Genomic DNA, 24,111 nt, shown 5'->3' with positions numbered 1-24,111 from the left:
ACGATGCAAACTGGAAGTGCATGACCATGTAATCCATTTGTTCTCATAAGTCACTATCTGGAATCATAAATATTTATTCACTCAAAGTAGAATGACCAGGTGGCCACTTCAGGACAAAACAATAAAGCACACAACAAAGAGAAGATAAGTCAAGAAATCTGCTTTCTAATCCCAGCTCAGCCACTAAATCTGTAATGCTTAAGAAAGTTCCTTCATCTCCCTGGACCTCTGATTCTTCATTTATAAAATTAGAGGGTTGGGGACTTCTGGTTTTCTTCTGGGTTAGAAGCCATGCCACAGATGGTCTTAGGGTAATTTTCCCTGGATGCTAATCAGATATCAATTAAAAGAGTAAGGATGATATTTGAGAAGGTTGAAGAAAGGTAATAATTTTCATTCCTTTCATCATAGGATTTGGAGTCTGATAAATGTTAGTATTTCCATGGATCTGTAAAATGGAGAATTGCTGGGTGTATGAATCTGATTGTTCTGTGACAAGAGAAGCAAATATGCAACATGTGAGGTGCCATTTTCCACATGCTGTTGAAATAGTAAACATATTTAGAATTTCAAGCAACAAAAAATACCTCCAGGGTTATTATATATCTAAAGCCTTGACAGTGTAAATTCAATGCACAAGGGAAATAATGTTCCATCAAATCCCTTTGTTGCAGTTTTGTTGTTATCTTTTGTATTGCATAAAATATGAGTGAGAAGTACACAGATACACCCTTTAGTGTTAATCTCAATTTTGTATTCACCTCATTAATTATTGCAATTACATTCTTGTTACTAAAATATTCTCTTAAATATTTAAAAGAAAAATATTAAAAGTTGTATCCGATTTGTATGTCCCTTGTTAATTGTCTCAGGAAACTTCATGTAAGATTTTTTTTTTTACAAGTGTTTTAGTTAAAATGGTTAAATTCCTAATCAACATTATATTCAAATGAATCCTGGTTTCATCTTAATAAATAAAATTCAAAATAACACCTTTTATTATTATAAACCTTAGAATTCCAAAACTTAATATTTATTTTGAGAGACAATATTGTGCAGTTGTGCTTAAACATCAGGGCTTTGGAACCAGATTGGATGGATGGAATCCCAACTCCAGAATTTACTAATGGTGTAATTTGGACAAGTTACTTGAACTTTGTGTCTCAATTTTCTCAACCTTTAAATGAAGATGATAACATCTTACCAATAAGCTATTAAACCTCGGTCCAATGTATTCTTTCATACAAACAAGTACTACTGATCCTCACTATTCAGGAATTTCATATTTGCAAATTTTCCTACTCATTAAAATGTATTTGTTCCCTCCCCCCCCCAAATCAAAACTTGTGGCCATTTTGTGGTCATTTGTAGACATGTGCAGAGCGGTAAAAAATCTGAGTGCATGTTCCCAGCTGAGGTCAAACAAGTCAACACCCTGCCTTCTTATTTCAACTCTCATACTTAAAACAAATGTCCCCTTTGTGGTCTACGTAGTGCCACATGTTTCCCATTTTTGTGGGGTTTTTTTTGTTGTTGGTGGTGGTGGTGAATAGTTGTTTACAAAGTGGCCCCCTGGCATAGCACAGGGATGCTGTCTGGTGTTCCTAAGCACAAGAAGGCTGTGATCTGCTTTATGAAGAAAATAAGTGTGTTAGATAAGCTGCATTCAGGCATGAATTATAATGACATTGTTGGTGAGTTCTATGTTAATGACTCAAAAATGCATATTAAATGCTGTGTTTTTAAACAGAAACATGCATAAAATGAGGTTATGTATTGATAGGCTGATGAAAATGTGACCAGAAGTTTGCAGGAAGCTAATCCTGTATTCTCCTCGAGCAATGTTCAGTATTCTCTATTCAGTGACTTTATAGTACATAACTACCGCAAACAATGAGAATCAATTGCATTGTAAAGCAATCTAAAGGCCCTTTTCTCCTTTTGGAGAGAGAGTTCAGCATTTGTTTCCCATTGCAGCACAGGCGGGGCATTTTCAAAACTATAGTGCCTTCTTTTCTTTCTTCCACACGGTTAAGGAGTCTCTGGGTGCAGTCCTGTGTGTTGCTTCTCAGGGTGAGGCCAGGAAAGGCACCAGGCTAGAGGAGGAAGCTGTGAACATCTCAGCCCATGATTTCTGAGGCATTCTCCCTGCCTGTCTCTGTGTTTAGGGTTTACAAGGTTAAAATCCAAACTGGGCATGGTTAAAGCCCACACTGGCAACCACCCTGGAGGTTGAAAGAACAGTCCTAGGGCCTTGACTCTGTCTTGTTTATTTTCCCACTTGCCAGGCTTAGGCAAAATAATAGGAAAATCTAGGATGAAAGTGAGTCCTTACTCTGTTGTTCTCAGGTAATATAAATTCCTTTGAATGACTGTAGATCTTTTTAATTTTGGTTAGATTCTGTATATTTTGTTGTAACTAAATGCTTAAGATTTGGGACTTTTATAAAGCTATAAAAATAAAGTTCTGGAAGATTGACGTTCTGGCATGCAAAATATCTGAATGATGAACTGACAAGAAGCATGAGAAATGAATGATCATGTAACCTTGAATCCAGAAAGAGTTCATTGTTCACTGAATACCCTCATAGATAGAATCCACCAAAAAATTAGCATTGGTAGTAATAAGAGGAGGAGAAAGAGGAAAAGAGGAAGAAGGAAGAGAAAAGGAAGGAAAAATGACAGCTAATGAATGAATGGAGTGGAAAAGGAGGAATTGCAGGCACGTAGTTTACAATGAGTGACAGCAGAGCAGCAGAACATGTAAGCAGCAGGTTGATGCAAGATGGTCTGATCCCAGAGAAGGAGTATTTGGGGACACACTGTAAAACACTTTCTTATCCAGGGCAGTGGCCAGGAATGGCCAAGGAGAAATAAGGCAACATGTAAAACAAGACTGAAGTAAATCCATGAAGCCACAATAAACAGCCTAAGAGTTTGGACCCCATGCCTGGAGGTGATGTTAGGAAGCAAAGGAGGATGTATAGTCTTTATTAGCAGTTCTTGGAATGGTATCAATTAAAATTAAATCTCACAGCATTTGAGCAGATTTATTATCCATTCTCCATTATCTAACTCAGACAGTGATGAAGTAATAAAAAGTGGGGCTGCTCCAAGTTCAACCAATCCAGCCCATCTGTGGCTAATCTCTGTTTAAGAAATCTCTAGAAACTTTATTTCCATAGATGTGAGACTGTATTGTTCCTGTGTTCATTTAAAAATGACTTTTGAAAATTACTTTGTCTCTGCTGAATTTTGACAGTGAAAAAAACACAAAAAAACAAAAAAAAAACTAAGAATCCAGGAAGAAGCCAGGAAAGAACCTAGAAAGAGTCAGGAAGCCTAGAACAACATAAGTGAGGAAACACAATGGGTGAAGCTGAGATCAGAGAGCTGGACACTCTCCCATGAGGCCACAACTTACAGGTGGAAAGCTACCCACTGACCTTTGTATGGGTCTCATGTAGAAATCCAAGGGATATGCACCACCAGGCAGTAAACCAAGATATCAGGCAAGGATGCTTGATTATGGTAGTAAGGAGTATTCAGCATTTTTCAGGACTTCTTATGGTCTTTAGCAACTGATTTATTCTTTAAAAATGTTAAATAATTTTGACAATAAAAATGAACTAAAGCAAGGAAAATTTGGGCAGTATTGGGGGCAATAAAGGGATGGTTAGAGCTTAAAATGCCTTTGGGAGCACCATCATACATAATATAGGGACAGCATAAAAATGGAATGTAAGAATATCTAGGGGAGCACCCAAGTGTAGGATAGAAAATGAAACATGTTAGAAAAACCTGCTAGAAGACTTTTTCAGGAGCAAGGAGAAATAACTGATGGTCTGAATTAGAGTGGAGACACACTGAAATGGACAAGGAAGGACAGAAATGTCAGACACTTCAAAAGAAAAGTTAATAGGACTTGATGATTGAGTCTCCCAGCTCTGAAGGAAAGAGGTGGATTTAAGATAACATTCAGGTTCATGGCTACAAAGTTACAAGGTAAGAGAAAGAGAAATTCATTAGGGAAGGTGCCAGTGATAGCCATGAAGAGGCATAGGTGTGGGTGTTGATGGGGTAGCTGCCACAATAAATTATAGAGCAGTAAGTCAAATTAGACATATGGGTCTTTGACTAGAGCATATTGCTTACAAACTTAGCTCCTGGGTCACCACAGAAAACTTGTTTTGGGGAAGAGCAAATATTCTGAGGTGATTTTTTATTAGAAGAGAAAATATTCTGAAGTAAGGCCCCAGACATATTTTTGCCATCTAAGGTAACATAATTGCAGATCTGGGAATTGGGACATGAATTTCTTTAGGGATAATTTAGCTTACTACACTAAGCAGGAGATGTTAACTCAAAAGACACCCTCATGAAACAGGAAGGTCGTAATAGCTCTATAATTCAGTATGTCTTAACATTCTAAGCAATATCTATTTTTCCTTGATCAAGGATTTATATTACATACATGAATTCAAATTATTTCTCTTAACCACACTATCAACACATCTTCAGTCTATTAACTAGGATAGGATATTTTAGGAAATTTTCTATCTACTAGGTTATGGTTGCTTTACAAATCTATTGTCCCCAGCATTTTCAAACTGATTGCTAGGGATCCCAAGAGGTGTGTGGGTAAATTACAGTTGTTTAGAGCTGCTGACCTCTAAATAATAGAATGATGGTAAGTGTGATTGTTATTTTTATGTATCACCTGGCTTGGTTATGGTGCCCAGTTGTTTAGTCACATATCAGTCTAGATGTAACTGTGAAAGTATACTGTAGGTATGATTAACATTTAAATCAGTAGACTCTGAGTAAAGCAGATTACCCTCCATCATGGGAGGTAATCAGCTGAAGGCTGTAGGAGAAAAGACAGAGGATCCCCAAAGAGGAAGAAATTTGGTCTCCAGACTGCCTTTGGACTCAAGGCAACAAAATCAACTTCTGCTGAAATTTCCAGCCTGCTGGCATGACCTACACATTTCAGAATTGCCAGCTCCACAATCACATGGGCCAGCTCCTTAAAGTAAACCTCCCTCTGTCTCTTTCTCTCTTAACAACTGAGCCACCCAGGCACCCTGTCTCTCTTAACACATCCTATTGGTTCTGTTTCTCTGGAGCATCCTGACTAATTAGGTGAGGAAAATGACCATCGTGGTTTTGGTAAACCATAACCTATAGAAACAAGACATAAAAACAAGTTCTGTCTTTGAATTACTATCCTTCTCAGAGTCTTTACACCTGCAGTGACACTACAAAGATCTTCTGTAACTATTTGGTAATGGTAGAATCCCGAGAGCAAATGAATCCCTTTTAGAAATGAAAGATATTCGGGGATAGGTTAATAATAGGTAGTGCTGGGGGGTTTCTGGACCTGTCAAGAATTTCAGAGGACAGAAACACCAGGTTTGAGGATCACTACTGCACAGCAGCTGCAAAGTAAGAGGAGTTACTTAAGTAATAACTTATTCAATCTATAATAGAATAAAAAAGAACATTTCCATTATGTGTGTGCATGTGTGTAATTGAAGCTAACCCATGCATGCTTTTCTTAATAAAATGGAAGTACAGAGCCTCTTTCCTGTTATCAGTTACTAATGGACAGTGTTTATGTTTTTCCCCTAACCCTATGATACACTTAGAGATTTAAACTTATTACTTTTGAACCTGAAAACCCTGTATTTTTTGTGTGGGCCCAGAGAAGATGAACATATGTGTTTTGGGTTTTTGTGCATGAGAATTCAAGCAGCATATTCAGAAAGCTCATATGCCATTTTTTTTTTCATTCCACTATGGCAGATACCACAGATCAGAGGTAGAAAAGAAGAGAAAAGACAAAATAATGACATTATAAATAGCTGCCTTATATTCCTACAAAGAAGAGCTCTTTTCTTTTTGGAGCTCAAATATTAGAGTCTATATGGATTGTTGACCAGGGTCTTATTGATGTTATTCTGTAGTTAACTTGGTTGCCATTAACAAGTTAATTAATGTAGTAAATGTTTGAGTGCTAGGCACTGGGAATAAATCCATGGACAAAATAAACAGAGTTCCATCCTAAAGGATAGTATTTGCCCATGGAGGCAAAATGGGTGATTGGAAGGAAATCACGCACTATGAAATAAAAATCATCATATTTCTAGGATTGCAAAAAATAACATACAGAGCATCTGAGATAATTTCAAATTTGCTTCTATAAATTATTCATTGAAGTAGTAATTTTAAATAATTTAGCAAAAATAATTCATAACCTTTCCTCTAAATTTAAGATCATCTCCCTAGGAAGCTTTCCCTGACTGCCCTTCTTTCTCTGGGCTCCCATGACACCCTGGAGCTACAGCTCATCTTAGTGTATACAGGGTTGCAATCATTGAGTGGTTAGTAATGTGGCCACGTCGGCTGGGCTATCTGGATCCAAATCCCAGCTCTACCACAATTCGGGCAAGTGATACAATGTCTCATATGTAAAGCAGAGATTAAAAATAGTACTTTCCACGGGATTCTTGTGATGCCTTCCCTCAGTATCTGGAGGAGTACCTAGGATAGAGTCTGTTAAACTTCTAAGAATTCATGAGGGATTTTTGTTTTTTTTTAATGATACATACACAAAATGTACATGTTTTAGATAAGCACTCTAAGATTACTTCATTCTGCAGCTATCCTTTAAAACCCGGAACACAGAGTGATAAAATAAAAATAAATACAATATCTTGACTTTAATTTTATTCATGTCAATTTTATTTATGTATATAACAGTACCACCCATTACTGCTGTGTTTACTCAGTGGTTTTTACTGGTGACTCACAAACCAAGAGCATCAATATCATCCATGAATTTGTGAGAAATGTAAAAGCCCTGGGCCCATCCCAGACCTACGATATCAAAAATTCTGAGTAGGGCCCAGCAAACCGAGTTTTAACAAATCTTCCAAGTAATTCTGATGTCCACCAAAGTTTAAGAGCAAAATGCTAAATACAAGAAAGAATGGGACTTGGTTCAAATAATTAAGCAAGAGTGGATAGCCAGGAAAACGGAGATTAACCTCACAGAGAGCTAATAAAACTGCAAAGTATACAAAGTATGTCTGGGGTAGACTTTTTCTCCATTCTATTCACTATTTCTCCAAGAGATTTCCTCTTCTGTCATGGCTTACATTTTTTTTTAAATTTTTAAAAAGACTTTATGTATGTATGTATGTATGTATTTTAGAGAGAGAGAAAGAGAAAGAGGGTGGGGGAAGGGGCAGAGGGGGAGGGAGAGGGACAAGCAGACTCTGCACTGAGCACAGAGTCCAATGGAGCCTGACGTGGGGCTCAATCCTGGGACCCTGAGACCATGACCAAGCAAAACCAAGAGTCGGACGTCCAGTTGACTGAGCCTTCCAGGCACCCCTGCTTTACATATTTTAAAATACCGTTTTGTGTCGTCAATGGAAAAGACTACAATTGAAGAGAAAATTTAATGCTAAAATATATTTTTCTTTATTTATTTCCTGCAGAAATATACAGTCTTACAACAATCTGAGAAATAAACATTGTTAGAAACAATATTTCAACCAAACACCACACATTATATTCTTACAGAGGTAATCTCCATTCAGATTCTGTGGATTATGAGCACAAAGGATATAATTTCTTATAGTTGGTCAGATATCCTGGGTAGAGGTCATGCTTATTTCCCAGATTCCCATTATTGTCAACAATTTATTCCATAAGGATACAACTTTTGCCATTCCAGCTCACCTTTCTGGCTTCCAGAATGAGCCAGGTCAGAAACTGGCTCTCAGGATAGGAATGCTATGAAAGTAGCTGGACACAAAGCAGCCTACTGCTTTAGTTTTTCAGGCCTCACCTGTTCTCCATCATGTGCTGTTAACCTTGCTGTTGCCAGACAGTTTGGATTCTCAGCCCAATCTGTTACATTTTTTTTTTTACTTATCTGCTAGACTGTCCCTTGTATATTACACTGCTCTGTTCATCATTTTGTCCTGTAGGCTTCTATTCATATTTTATCACAATGTGTGTATATAAGAACACATCTTTCAACTTTGGAGGTGCTTAAAATGGGGGGAAGGGCATATAATAAATGAAATTCAGGTTTACTACAATGGAAAATGAACCTGAGAGGCGGTTAATTGAAACTTTACATAATCCTTTTCTCTGTGTCTTCTCTAGTGCTTTATTTCACTTGTTAACAACTTGCTTTCTCTGAATCAGTCTGCATTTCCAACTACTTTTAGATTTTTTTACAGAATTTTGGGGGTCTTGGGGAGTTACTCAAAGACCTGTACCTCTGAAACAAATAATACATTATATATTTAAAAAAAAAAGAAGATAGTAGGAAGGGAAAAACGAAGGGGGGAATCGGAGGGGGAGACGAACCATGAGAGATGATGGACTCTGAGAAACAAACTGAGGGTTCTAGAGGGGAGGAGGGTGAGGGATGGGTTAGCCTGGTGATGGGTATTAAAGAGGGCACGTTCTGCGTGGAGCACTGGGTGTTATACACAAACAATGAATCATGGAACACTACATCAAAAACTAATGATGTAATGTATGGTGATTAACATAACATAATAAAATTTTAAAAATGTAAAAAAACAAAACAAAACAAAACAAACTATAATTCTTAATCTGTCCATTATTTGCTCTACAGATACTATCTATTGTACAGACTTTCAGGAGAAACTGATAGGCCAAGTGATATTTTTGGTGCAAATATTTGGGGAATACCTAGATCCACTGGGGGGACGTTTTGGGCATTAGAGAATGATTTTGTAAATCACGAATTATTATGTGGCATTTTCCCACTCCTACTTTCGGTGGTAGGATAAGACATGGTTGATCACTTCTTTTTCTCAGAAACATTTTCTTTACTTGCTCTCAAGACCCCACGCTCCTACTTCAGCTAGTGATCCATCTCAGTCTCCTTTTATGGAAATTTCTCTTCCAGGCCTCTAAATATTGCACTGCCCAGGACTCAGAACTTTGCTTTGAACTACCCTCTCTACAGAGTGGTCTCATCCAGGCAATGGCTGTGAATACCACGATGACCTCATTCCTGGGCTTTTGACAATCTGTCAGCAAGTTCTACCATCTTTACCTTCAAATATCTACCAAGTAAAGGCACATGTCATTACCTCCACTGCCCCCACCAGGTGATAGCCGTCATCACATCTCCCCCAAGATGACCAGAACCGCCTCCTGTCCAGTGTCACTACTTCCATTCTCACACAGCTATAATCTCTTCTCTGCGTAGCAGCAAGATACCATTTCTAACATGTAGATAATACCAAACCATATTATAATCTTTGCATGACATCTCATCACCTCCCAACTTTCTACCTCCCCACTTTGTTTTATTTTTCTCAAAACCAGAATTACTATTTAAAACAATATTTTGTTTATTTGGTTGCTGTTTAATTGCTTATTCTGTTGCCCTCGTTAAAATAAGAGTTCCATGAAGACAGACTTTTGTACAATGGCAACCTCGGAGTACCTAGGAGAGTATCTGGTGCTTTGTTTACACTTATAATATGAATGAACAAATAAGATTGCTATTAATAGAATCTTTTAGATCAAAGTTCTCTTAACTGGCAGAAAATATACATTTGCAGGCTCATCTTTTTCATATATGATTTATAGACTTCTCAATTATTACAGCATATATGTTGTTATGCTAATGGAAATGGGCATAACGAGAAAGAATTACAAATGTTGTTGAAATGTGAAGGGCTGACAATTCATAAACAGTTGCTGGACTCCAGATAGCATATTGCCTATCTTCACAATGTTAGCATACATCCTGAGGCCAGGGAGCTTTCTTTGATTCTATAGGACATACTGTTCTTTCTTACCTACGCTCTCTATGGACTCAAGGCCAGAGGTACTTCCTTGTCTGGGGAATAGTTCATGTGTGGGGAAGGCCAAATTTTGGCCTAGGTATAAACATTATCTTTTTTGCTTTCTTCCTTCCTTCCTTTCTTTAAAAAAAAAAAAAGGACATTCTCCAATCACAGTTATGATGCTTATAAGTATACCTTTTCAAACTTCTCACTGGGAGAAATACAGAATCTTCAAAGAAACACTGTATAAGTGAATACCAGTAGTATAATACTAAAGGAATAACTCTTTTTTTGGTTATTCAAATGGAAAACATTTTAAAGGATTCAAAGTGGTTGTTTTATTTTATTCTTATTTGATACAAACTGAACCATCAGTTCATGAAATTAACTTGAGAATATGCTAAAAAATGTCCTTGGTAGATGTGAAAATCTATATACCTGTAGGTTGAGTTATCAAGAAAATGAAGTGGAAAAATCTGTAATTTTACAGTCAATTTACATACCAAATCTCCAATTTACTTAATCACTTCATGTTTTGATAGTGTGTTATATGTAAATCTGTCCCTAATTTAGTGTATTTATTGAACAGTGATGTGTTTGTAACTGATTTAAAATGAGTTTACATAACTGTATTTTTTTTCCTATCATCTATTACTTCTTATCCCAGAATAAGGAATAATCTTAACCATTTATTTTCCTTTCAGACTGATTTTTTTTCATTGCTTTTGATTTTCTTCTCATGAAAACGAATAGAAGTTTCCAAGTTATGGAATGAATATGGCATAGCATAAGGAATACAGTCAGTGTACTGTAATAGCAATGTATCCAGACAGATGGTAGCTACACTTGTGAACATAGCATAATGTACAAACTTGTTGAATCATTATGTTGTACACCTGAAATTAATGTGACATTGTGTGTCAACTATGCTCAAATAAAGTAAATTTTAAAAAAGAAAACTGAAAAGGTCCTTTTGTAAAACTTCATGTTTTACAAAATTTATATTTTGGGAAGATATTTAATTAAAAATGTTTTTGTAAAATATCCCTGATATTGATTCTATCTATTCCTAATTTTCTTTTCAGGGAGTAAGAATAGTAATTCCTCATTTGCAGAAACTCCTCTTTCCATATAGAGCTATGATATGTTATAAGATTCATGGCTCAATCCCATAGGTATCAAGGAAAGGAGCAGACAAAAATAATTAAAAATCACAATTTTAAAGCAATAATTTTGATGGTATCAAACCACAAAATAATCAGAAATAAATCTAACAAAAGTTTTTAAGAATTTTATAAAAATATAAAAGATATAATAAAAAGACCCAGATAAATAAACTATCAGCTTATGGTCAGAGAGAGTTAAGTATGATAAGAGTGGCAATTTTTATCAAATTAATCTATAACTTTATTTCAATTTTATTAGTTTTTTTTAAAGATTTTATTTATTTATTTGAGAGAGAGAGAGAGCGAGGAAGAGCATGAGTGGAGGGAGGGGCAGAGGGAGAAGCTGGCTCCCCACCGAGCAGAGAGCCCCATGTGGGGCTTGATCCCAGGACCTGGAATCATGACCTGAGCCAAAGGCAGCCACCTAACTCACCCCTTTATTAGAGTTTTTAATAGAATTTGATGAGCTGATCCTAAATATCAAAGGACAAATAAAGGAGGAAGAAGAGCAAAGATAATTTTATGAATGAGGTGGGGATGAGTTCTAATAGATACCAATTTTATAATGAACTTAATTACATGCCTTCATAAAATACCATATAAACTAAAAAACAAGCAACCAATTAAGTAGATGTTTGCAATGTATAAAAATAGCAAATTGCTAGTATAAAGAATATAAACTGAAAAAAAAATCTCAAATTCAGTAAGAAAAAGATAGCAACCAATAGAAATACATGAAGTCTATTAAATGGAAATTCACTGAATAAAAAGAAAATTGTAAATAAACAAAAGAAAAGATTCACCACTATATTAATAACAATATTAATTAAAGACTGAGATATCATTTCACACCTGTCAGATGGCCTCACAATTCTTAATATAGAAAAGATGTGGAGCAATGGCACAACACTGCTGGTGGAATTATAAATTGGTACAAATATTTTCCACAGAAATTTGCAAATATCTGCCACTATAGAATAAGTACATACCTGTTTAACTCAGAAATTCTAGTGGCAATTTTGTCTCCTGAGAAATTATCACACATATGCATAGGAAATCATATGTAAGAATGTTGACTGCAGCATTAATTTCAATGATAAATAATTTGGAAACATTATTATCTATTAATAACAAACATACATATTGGGATATAATCAAACAATATAATGCTATAAAATATTTCAAATAAATGACCTAGGTCTACATATATATATATATATAAATAGAAAAAAATTTATATTGGGCAAAAAATGGTAAGTTGAAGGAAAAAAATGTGATATCATTTACATGAAATACACAAAATTGTACAACAGTATATGTAAACTATGGAAACATATGTATGTATAAAAAAGATGAACTGCATGGGAATGATCATCAAGAAACTTAATTTAAAAAAAGAAATTTAATTAAAGTAATTCCTTTTCAAGTGTGTGGAATTAAAGAGGGAAATGTAGAAAAATTCAACTGGATATATAATGTTTTATTTCTTAAAAATAAAACATCTGAAGCAAATGTGACAAAATGTTAAGATTTGGCAAAGCTAGGTGATGGATACAAGGGTGTTTTTTGTATTGTTCCCTATATTTTTCTGCATGTTTAAATTATTTGGTGATATAAAAAGAGACAACCCAAAAGCATTTGGTTCTCCTCTACTCGGTAAATGAGCTATTTTCTGTGAACCTAGACATATTACAAATTTAAGACAAATCTTAGAGCTACCGTGACTACTACAATGGTACTAAATATTCAATTATATGCTCTACATTTTGTAGATATATATGGAGATAATATTCCTAGTTAATACTTTCAGTTGTCACTAGTTGAGTACATACTGTCTTCTGTTAGATTAAGATATTGCTACTTGTAAATGCGTACGTTTTGACATAAACTAAAACCTGGGATGGGCTTAATTAAGCCAGTACTCTTTTCTGGGTGAGGGTAAATAATCTGCCTCAAAGTAACCTAGTTTCCTTTTTCATGAGCAGTAACTGCCATTGGTGATTGAACCAGCCTCTGTGTAGTCTCTTTTAAAAACAAGCCAAGCTTTTATTTTTTTTCCTATCCATGATCAGAGATTCTCTTCATTACCCCAGTCTTTGGAAGGGTTCTGAAGTTGGGGAAATTCATGTACGTGCTGCAAGACTTTCCCAAGACTCTGCAGAAGAGAGTTTGAAACTCGGAACAGGGGAGAGCTGCAGAGGGGTTAATTAAGGCAGTGGTGTCTGGCAACTGAGCTGCTCTACCTTCAAACCGAGTTCACAGTGGCCTATACCATTTATACATAAATCAACAACCAAAACAGAATTTGCTCAAAAATCACACTCACGCTTACTTTAAGGAATGTACTCCGATATTCCTTATTCTAGTATCTTGTGTATCAGTAGAAAATTGCCTGTTAAAATACCCTGTATTGATTTCACCAGTCGTCAGTGATTCACATACTGGAAATTTGTTCATGAATTATTTCTATGACTATTGTGTTCAAAAGTCCTACATTCCATGAACATAATCAAGTTCTTTTAGAAACCTTTTATTATCCTACTCCTAGGGAGAATTTTTTCCTATGGAAAATTCTTATCAATGGAAATATTATTTTTAAATCAATGATAAAGCATTATAGGGTAAGAGAACACTAAAGTAGATATGGTTTCTCATATAATTTCTATCTTATCTCTATAATCTTGCCCCCCAACGTTGCTTGTCTGGGGAAAAAAAAGTCAAATGAGGAAATTTATTGGATTTCACTCCTGTCTAGGAGTGAAAATGGCCAAGGCATAATGACATGGAATAATAGCATTTTACTTATTATAAATGAAGTGACAGGGAACTACACCCAGAATTTACCAAAGTCAACTTGAAAAGAAAAGAGGATGGAACAATGATATAACAGTTTTGACTTATTAATATAGCATTTAGCATCATATTTTTAAAGAACCATAGATATTGGTACGTAATTCCATGGCTCACCCTTAGGGTAGGTCAATACCCAAGTATACCCTACCAATTCTTTATGACTATCTTCTCCACAGTGTCCTAACCTCCAATTTATTTCAGCTAAAATATAGAGTAATAAATAATAAATATTTAATAAATAAAACATTTCACCAAATAATTGTAGAACTGTCTTCAGGGAGAGAGACATCTGGAACTATACCCGATTCACTGTTTGCTGAACTTACCTCTCAGTGCATCTCTAGAAATGTTTCTATAGAACTTCCTTAACAACTCAAACTCTTGCTCAATTAATTTCACTTTGTGTATAAAGGCCTCTCAAATGTTATCATCAATTTAATTTGAACACTATGAAAATACAGGTGCAAGGTCTTAAAAACCAGCTTTTTGAAGCTGACACTGATTCAGGATTATGAGGTCAAGGAGGCAAGCAAAACATGACTTCAGTCATATTCATGTCTATCTTGTGTATTTTTGTTCTGTGATTTGTATTTTGTTATTCTGTACTTCCACTAGGGGTAAAAGCCTGATGTTATGAGGGTTGTTTGCTTCTGTTACAGGTTTAATAGCATCTGTCATCTAACAATACCCAGCAATGAGGTTTCTGAATGAATTACCTAGATTATATTGAACTTTCCATTTTTAGCTTCTTTTTAAAAATGTAGTTGTTTTATAAAAATCTTTTCCAAACACACAATGATAATTAAATTCTAGTAATGGTTCAAAACTTTCATATGCTACTAATTTTCTAATCTTTTTAAAGAGAGAATAGTATTTCCTCTATGCCAAAGATCAGTACGAAGATGAATTATTTTGCTGTAGAAATCTGTAATATGTTGAAGAAACAAGGGACTGCTAAATGTGGCTGTCCTTTGGAATCACCGGAAAACTTTAAAAAAGTACTGAGAGCTGGGACCCACTCCCAGATTCTTTATTACTGGGGTGGGGGGAGAGGGGGTTTAGGCATCAAATGTTCTGAAAGCTCCACAGCTAATTTTAATATGCACCAAGTTTGAGAACCACTGATCTAAATATTTGATACTCAGTGAAAGATCTGAGACTGGCAAGCATCAGCTTTACCTGGAAATTTGTTAGAAAAGCAGAAGCTTAACTCTATCCACAGTATCAGGAACACATCCGGAATTCTTTTTCTATGAAAATAAGGGACCAGAACTTTTCCATCCTTTCCAACTTTAAAATTCACATTCTATAACCTAAATAAGATACTGAGAAGCACTTTTAAACTTAGCTAGAATTCTTAACCCATATAAATTAGAGACCATTCCATTCTCTCCAATTCCACAACTCTCATTCCAAAAACCTAAATAAATGCAATGCTGAAGGAATTTGAAAAATTGTGTCATAATTCCATCCTCATACCTTTCCATGCACTTTCTCCTGCCTAGAATTCCTGTTTCCTTTCTCTTTCCTTATTGGAACACATCATTCAAGACTCCTTTATGAAGCACATCCTGAAAAATAATATAGCTTTTCTCTAAAATTCTATTGTTGATATAATCAATTCCATAGAGTTTAGTACACTGTTTCTTTCTATTATGACTTATGTATTATCTTGTTTTCCAATCAAATAATGAGTGTCTCCAGTGAGAAATCATGTTATGTTCCTTTTCTAGCCTAACTTAATGTCTAACCTTAGTGAGTTATATATTGTTAAAATGTATATGGGAAGTAAAATAAGTTTTTACCACTCTCACCGAATTCCTTGTTCAAAACTAGCCCATTATTAACCTTTCCACATAATGTAAACTCACAATGCAAACATCTTACAGGTTCTTGAACATCTAGGTAAATCACAATTGGCTATGACTTTAGACTCCTACTCTTTTCTTCCTGCTTCCCTGAGGCTTGCCAGACTGAGGATAAAACTGCTTCAAATAGCATAGAAACTCTACAGAACAAGCCTCTGCTAAATAGTCCTACAGTATACCTGTAGTCGACCTCTCATATTCTTTAGCTTCATGCCTGTCTTACTCACCATTACGTTTCTATCATAGTGTTTGGCACATAGTGGGCATATAAGTGAATTATAAACAGTCTGTCAACAAACTATGTAGGAACAGGCAATTTTGAAAATATACTGCTGAGCTCATGACAAAATTTAGAAGTATGATTTTTCTTGTAATAGCTCCTTTATAATTTTTCTTGATATGTATATATTTCTTTTTTTAAAGATTTTATTTATTTGACAGAGGGAAAGGGAGAGCACAAGCAGGGGGAGCAGCAGACAGAGGGAGAGGGAGAAGCAGGCTCCGCACTGAACAAGGAGCCTGAGGTGGGACTCGATCCCAGGTCCCTGGGATCATGACTTGAGCCAAAGGCAGATGCTTAACTGACTGAGCCACCCAGGAGCCCTATATATTTCTTTTTATGACACAAATAACACAATCATTGTAGGGCGCCTGGGTGGCTCAATCGTTAAGCATCTGCCTTTGGCTCGGGTCATGATCCCGGGGTCCTGGAATTGAGTCCTGCATCGGGCTCCCTGTTCAGCAAGGAGTCTGCTTCTCCTTCTGCCCCTCCCCTGGCTCGTATTCTCTCTCAATCTCTCTCTCAAAAATAAATAAAATCTTAAAAAAAACCCCAAAAAATAAAAACAAAAAAACCCCCACAGTCATTGTAGAAAACACAGATTAGGTAAAATGAAAAAAAGATGTAATACCTGAAATTGCATAACTATTGTTAACAGGTACATGTCTGTCCAGATCACACATATATATATATATATGTATATATATATATATACACAAATAAATACATATATATTTATATACATAAGCTATATATACTATTTTACATATATAATATGTATATACATATATATACATATATCTATTAAACCCATGTACTGTTTTAAGCAGAAGATCACACTTGATCTACTGCTATGTACTCTGCTTTTATTCAATTAAGCATATATCAAAGCATCACTCCAGCCAACAAATCAATTCATAATAAAATTTGTTTATGATGGTTACATTAATGGACGTGCCAAAATTTATTTAATCAATTACTTAGGCTTGGAAGATTATGTTATTTCTACTTTCGGTAATTATAAATAAAGCTATGATCAACAATCTCTATTACCAATTGTCCAAAAATTTCCTTAGAATAAAAATCAGGAAGCAGGTTTGCTGATTTTAAAAGTTAGGCACATTTTTAGGGCTTAAGATAAAACAGTTTGCCAAATGGACTTTTAGAAGTTTGTTACAAATGTGCTCTCTTGCCAGGGGATGAGAATTGTCTAAAACATTTAATCAGCAATGCAGCCAGCTCTATTCTTGGCTATAATATTTATGAAATAGTTACACAGTGTGAATAATCGATGCAGTTGGAAAATACTCACGTTCTTTTTGAGGATCGATTTCAGGTTGGAATGATCGAAACTCATAATATGGTATCTCACGTTTGAATATGGATGTAAGAATATCATCAAGTTCATCAATGTCTTTCTGTTTTCAAATGAAAAGGAAACTTCTCTTAGTTCAATTATTTACATAGAAACTCATCTTAGTGCAACATAATAAAAATTATTAGCTGGAGTAAATACTGGTTAATATTTCTAATAAGACTGACACCTCTTTTGAAAAGTACAAAACATTAGGGGCTTGACTAAAACTCAGTTATTTTTCTTAATTATTTATTTATTTGAGAGAGTGAGAGAGAGAGCATGAGCTGAGGGAGGAGCAGAGAGAGCAGGAGAAGCAGACTCCCCACTGAGCAGGACCCAGGGATCATGACCTGAGCTGAAGACAGATGCTTAACCAACTGAGTGACCCAAAAGTCAGTTATTAAAACAACGGAAAAATAGATGCAATAAATAAAAGTTTTTGTGTCTGGGTGAATAACTTTATTTAAATATTTACTAATTTTAACAAAGTATTACAGCAGATCAATGATAACACTGGAATTTGTTTAAAAAATAAATTCTGTTAAAATACATGTTACATTTTAATAAATGAGGTAATAAAATGATGAGTCTGGTTTTTCAACTTAAAGATCAGAAATGGTACAGTTTTAAATTGATTATTTCATTCCTGGGTTAAAATGAGGGAGAATATTCATCTTGGTCTCCCCCTGCCCCCAGCTATAGAATAACTAACTATATGTCTACTCTATTTCCCTAAACTGAGCATTTTCGGATGAGCCATGTAGACTCATACTACCGGTGGCAAACCCATTACAGACCCACCATTCTTTTAAAATTGTATTTTGTGAGCTATTGACTGTGACCGATTTGACTTGAGACATAGAGAACTGTATCTGAGGAGGTGGGCCAATCAACAAAGCCATCAGGTAGAGAGAGGTTTGTGGAACAAAAGTTCCTAATTAAGATTTTTGTATGATTTCCAAGTAAAATTAGACTTCTTACCAATACACAGTCACAGAAATTAAATGCATGGATTGAAAAAAAAAGACATTTTTGTTACTCTATTTCTTTCAATAAATCTGTGTGCCTTAAATAATAAAGTGGTCCGGGCTTCTCTGGATTTTTAAAAGTCCTCCTTAAAAGTGGGGAGAGACGATGAAAGTCTTCTCAACTTATACCTATAGAATGCCAAGCAAAAACAACATTAATCTTCTTCATGCTATGGCTATGGACTATGTGAAGCCATTAGCTCTGGAGCATTTTTTTTTTTTTTAAAGGGAGGAGAGATTCAACAATAAGTTCTGCCTTCAAGAAATTCATGGTCATCTAATTACATATCGGCAATGAATTGAGTTCTAGGTACTATGATAGAAAATCTTCATGGGTCAAGTACGGTACAGGCAAAAGGGGGATAGCTCAGTTCCACACAGGATGAAATGGTCAGAAAAGGCTGACTAGGGGACATGAGCTAAATGGAGATTGCCATGCACATAAAGAGCATTCTGGACTAAAGGAACAAATTGCATATAGTCGTGGAGATATCATAGAGCATGATCTGGTTAAGGATTTTAGGAATTTCCATGAAACTGCAGAAGAATGAGAGAGAAGGAAGTGGGCATTTCAAAAAGTGTTTTGTATATATAATAAAAAGTTCGTAATTCAACGTGTGAGAAACAAGGAGTTGTTTAAGGCCTATAATAGTTAACATGGAAATGTTTATTATGTGGATTAAATTAGGCTTATTTACATCACTGGCAATATATTTACACTTTCTGTATACTAAAGCTAAAAAAGAACATGTCTCAGCTATACGAACTAATGAAAGAGACCATGAAAATATTAAAATCATAACATTAGTTTATAAATATTTTTTAAAAATTGTGCCATTGGCCACGAGAGTTCTGCATAGGTTATTATCTAGTTAATGATATCTGTATGAGGAGATAGACTTAGTATTTCTTCCCCAAAGTATACAAGATTTAATACAGACATATTGAGTTACCACACTCATGTATAAGTTAGGCATAAGATCACCTCTGAGATTCCTTCCAGTTCTGAGATTCTGAGACACAGATGAGAATTCAAAAGAGCAAGAGTTCCCAGTAGGAATCTGAGAAGTACCATTTCTTCCCCTGAGGCACTGTGACACTTTAATGTGAGAAATGTTACCGCTTATAACACTGAATTTAAAAAATGCAGTAGCAGTGTTTTTAAAATCAGAAGAAGAAGAAAAAAACCTTCACCATGTGGGCAATTATTTAATTAGGAAAGAATGTAGATACCTTTTAATATTCCAGTCTACCATAACTAGTTGAATCACGTCTATTTTCCATTTCACAAAAAAAAATGGTATAGGACACAAAACAAACATACGAAAAATCACAGAAATGGCTATTAAAAATAATCCCAAAAGGATCTCTCCCTAGAAGATATCCTAACTAGAAAAATCTGATATGAGCAGTTATGCTTATTTTTAAATTTCAAGGACACAAATAGGCATCCTTTCTAAACACTGACATTGAAATTCAAAAATGCCATAAATTTTCCTCTCCTTAAAATAAATTGTGCAACCTAAAACATACTTAATGAGATTGATACAATGGTTGTTCAAATAAAGAGATTAAAATAGAGTAACTTAACATTTATTCAGCAACACTTACAAACATCCTAAGTTTTTAGTTACCAAGGAGCATGTGAAAATTAGAGTAGAATGAAATGATAAAATTATGTTGACACTAGTATTTGGTTATAATAAAAATTATGTATATATAAATAATATAAACATATACATATGCATTTTTGTTTAGATCTATGCCTATCAAGAATATTAGAAAAAGAATTTAGAAAAAACTAAGCTATGACAGAAAGATACTACAAAATAATAACTTTGTACATATGAAATAAATATATAACTTTCTCCAGAATTCTTTCAGTGTCATGTGAGGAAATGTGGGATTAATTAATGTACTTTTAAAAAAATTATTCACATACATTTTATAAATCACGACTCTATCTGAATCTGAAGATACATATATATATGTGTATATATATGTAGTTATTCCTGATAAACGACTTTATTATAAGTATTTCTTCCTAAAAGAGAAAAATATATAAAATATCTGCTTTAAAAGATATTTAGAATTATGGAATTCCACTTCTGAAAAGATGGAGTAGTTGTACTTTCTCCTTTTCTTCTACTTAAATACAACTAAAATGTCCACATTTTAATAGAAAATCAATGGTTATACCAAGAACCAGGAAGATCTCTAACTGAATAAAAAGAGGCAATCAATAAATGTCAATACCTAGAGGACAAAGATTTTAGAATTACCTAAAAAAGATATTAAGACAGTCATGATAAAAAGCTTCAACAAGCAAATACAATAATTCTTGAAATAATTTTTTTTAAAAAAGCTTCAGCAAGGAAATACAAACTTTTGGCAAAGAAATAGAAAGTATAAAAAAGAATCAGTTGGGATTTTTAGAACTGAAAATACAATAATCAAAATAAAACCTCCTGTGGATGGGCTCAACAGCATAATGCAAGGGGCAAAGGGAAGAATCAGTGAACTTGGAGATAGAACAATGAAATATACTCAATCTCAACAACAGAGACAAAGAAGAAGGAAAAAAAAATAAATAGTGTCAGGGACCTGTGAGATTATAACAAAAGATTTAACATTCTTGTGATCAGAATCCCAGGAGGAGAGAAGAAAGAGGCTGGGCATGAAAAAGTACACAGAGATAGTGGCTGAAAACTTCCTGGATTTACCAAGAGATAAACCTACAGACTGAAGAAACTGAGCAAACCATAAACAGGGTAAAGCCAAAGAATTCTATTCCAAGAAACATCATAGTTATACTTCAGAACATTAAAGACAAAGAAAAAAATTTGAATGAGAAAACAATACCTTACCCTACAGGGTAAAAACAATTAGAAACATAGTAGTAGTAGTAGAAAGAAGTGGCACACTATTTGTCAAAAATTAAAAGAGAACTATTAACCGAGAATCATGCCCAGCACAAGCATTTTTTAGGAATGAAGTGGAAATCATGACATTCTCAAATGAAGGAAAAGAGGAAATCTGTTGCCAGCAGATGTGCCCTACAATAACGGATAAAGGAAGTTCTTTAAACAGTAAGGATATGATAAAAGAAAGAATCCTGGAACATGAAGAAGGAAGAAAGAACATAGCAAGTAAAAAATATAGGTAAATACAATGGGCTCCCACTTCAAGAACCTAACAACAACAACAAAAAAATTAGAACAAACTGAAAGCAAGCAGAAAGAAGAAAATTATAACTAAAATGCAGAAATCAATGAAATAGAAAACATAAAATAGAAAAAAGTCAATATAACAAAGAGATAATTCTAAAAGATTAGTAAAGCTGACAAACCTCTAGCAAGACTGAAGAAAAAAGAGAGAAGACACAAATGACAAATGTCATGAATGAAACATGAGATATCACTACAGACCCTGCAGACATCAAAAGGATAGTAAGGAAGTACAGTGAACAAGTCCACACACATAATTTTGACCAGTTAGATGAAATGGACAATTCCTTGAAAAACACAAACCAAACACAAACCAAAACCAAACGCATAATCTCTATTATTTCTTTCAAATACATTTGCATCTGTAATTTCTAGTAAATAAAAGTTTAAATAAATACAAACAAACCAGGAAAAAAATGAACCAGAAAAATAAATAAAAACAAATCAGGAAATATTCATTACACAAAGCTGAATTCCCTGAGATAAGTATCTATTTACATAGCAGCACCCTTTCAAAAAGTCTGATGGTGCCTCTTTCTTGAATAAGGGGCATCAACACAGCTTGGACATGACTGCATTGAGAGATTGTCCTTAATAGGATTTTAGAACAATATCATATAATCGAAGCAGTGAGGAGATATTTCAGATGTTTGGACTGGTACGAAAGGCTGTATGTTGCAAGTGTAATACAAGTCTATATAGTGAAACAGACTCAAAAGAGTTGAGGTAGTAATATTAACTAAATGCTGGGCACCTAGAATATGCTAGGCTTTATATAATTTGTCTCTAATTTTTATAACATTCCTGCATGGTAGATTTTTTAAATGCCTTTTTTAATAGATGTGATAACTATGGTACAAAAAACTTAGTAATACTCGAAACTGCAGAGCTAGGAAGCGTGACATCAAGAATTTTAACTTATGCCTTTACATTCTAAACACACTGTACTTAATACTACATTCTTGCCATGGAGAAAAGAATAAAATCTGACACAGTGTTTGAATAAAGAATAAATTATGGTCCCATAGTTTCGTTATGGACACTGAAGTTCCAAACATCATATATTTAGCCAGAAAATGGAAGGAAAGGGGCATACATGGAAGGGGGATGGTAAAGTGGGCACATCTGTCAGTCACATCTATTCCTTTTTTATTTTTAATTATGTTATGTTAGTCACCATACAATACATTATTAGTTTTTGATGTAGTGATCCACGATTCATTGTTTTCATATAACATCTATTCTTTTTTTAACCACAAAAGCAAAAGCTCCAAAGATGTCCCCTTGTGTCTCATTGCCTAAAACTTAGGTGAAAACTCTAGCTGCATGGGTAGTTAAAAATGTGAGAATCTGGCTTGCCCAGCTTTCCCAGCAGAGGCGGGCAAAGAAGAGGGCTTTTAAGCTTTGACAGTGGCTGATGAAACCTGCAAGGCTGGCCACAGAATATTAAAGTAATGTTACAGATCTGGTAGAGAAAGACGGTAATAGTTTTAAAGTACCTCGATGAGCAAGAGAAACAACTTGAATGAAATAACCATAGGAGGGTTGTAAAATGTTATAGGAGACACAGCCCATTTAATGATTCCATTTTACTCTTTACCTTCAGATATCTAAAAGGAAAGTCAACGGTTGAGCTGAAAACATGTTCTTTTTATTATAACAAATTATTATGCTTGTTTAAGTTTAACTAGTAAAAGAAAGGTCACTTCGTCTGTTCTGTTGTTCATAATATGTGCCACGAAAGTGAGCCAAAATAGCCATATAAAGGGGAATTTGATAGCTTACATAATAACTCTTAAACCAAATTTCCTACTGCAGCTTGTAGAGAAAATGACAGGTGAAGGAGCAAAGCAAATACTGCCGGGGTTACGCAAAGCCTTTTCTTTCTTTCTTTCTTTTTTTTTTTTTTTTAACTTTATGAGTATTTAACTATAAGCAGTTAAAGGAATGATCTAAGTAAGTGGATAGGGTAAGATAAAGGAGTTATTTTTCTTTGTCAAATTAATTTTTCTAAGTTTTGAGTGAGTCAGTTCTTAGAATTTCAACCTATATCTGACTACAAATGCAAGAGTAAATATGAAAATATAAAACAATGCAGTTTAACACTCCTTTCAAATATGTTATGTTTACTATTGGTTCAGTATTCAGACTTACGGCATCTCTTTGCATAACATGAAAATGATATTATAATAAGAAAAAAATGTTTTGAGATCTGAGAAACCTGTGTTGAAATTCCTGCGCCAGGACTCATTAGCTATGGACCTTAATAATACTTAGCTGACAAAATTATTTAAGAGTTTAAATGAGTAAATATGTAAAATGTCCAGTATATATTAATTCCCTTTTCTCTAAATACCATGTTGTGAGCTCTCATAACCACTCACGAAATGTAATCACTGTGATTTAGAATGGCACAGACTGCTCCCCAAACTGGCTTTTGTAGCAACTGAAGAAAATAGTTTGTTTTTTCTTTCTAAA

The 24,111-nt window shown here is 34.6% G+C and overlaps 1 protein-coding gene across 8 annotated transcripts in view; it reads right to left on the bottom strand.

Moving 5' to 3' along the window:
- Window positions 1-24,111, bottom strand: part of BANK1 (B cell scaffold protein with ankyrin repeats 1) — a 328,778-nt gene that overhangs the window by 179,832 nt on the left and 124,835 nt on the right. For all 8 annotated transcript variants that reach the window (XR_003521018.2, XM_027600223.2, XM_027600221.2 and 5 more), the window contains exon 6: window positions 17,334-17,439. Coding sequence is in view for 7 of the 8 variants with exons in the window: in XM_027600223.2 (XP_027456024.1) it covers window positions 17,334-17,439 (106 nt within the window). In the remaining variant the exon portion in view is untranslated. The remainder of the gene's footprint in view (window positions 1-17,333; window positions 17,440-24,111) is intronic.

Source organism: Zalophus californianus, chromosome 2 (genome assembly GCF_009762305.2).
Source record: "Zalophus californianus isolate mZalCal1 chromosome 2, mZalCal1.pri.v2, whole genome shotgun sequence".
Lineage (NCBI taxonomy): Eukaryota > Metazoa > Chordata > Mammalia > Carnivora > Otariidae > Zalophus > Zalophus californianus.
This window is presented reverse-complemented; position numbering and strand designations above follow the sequence as displayed.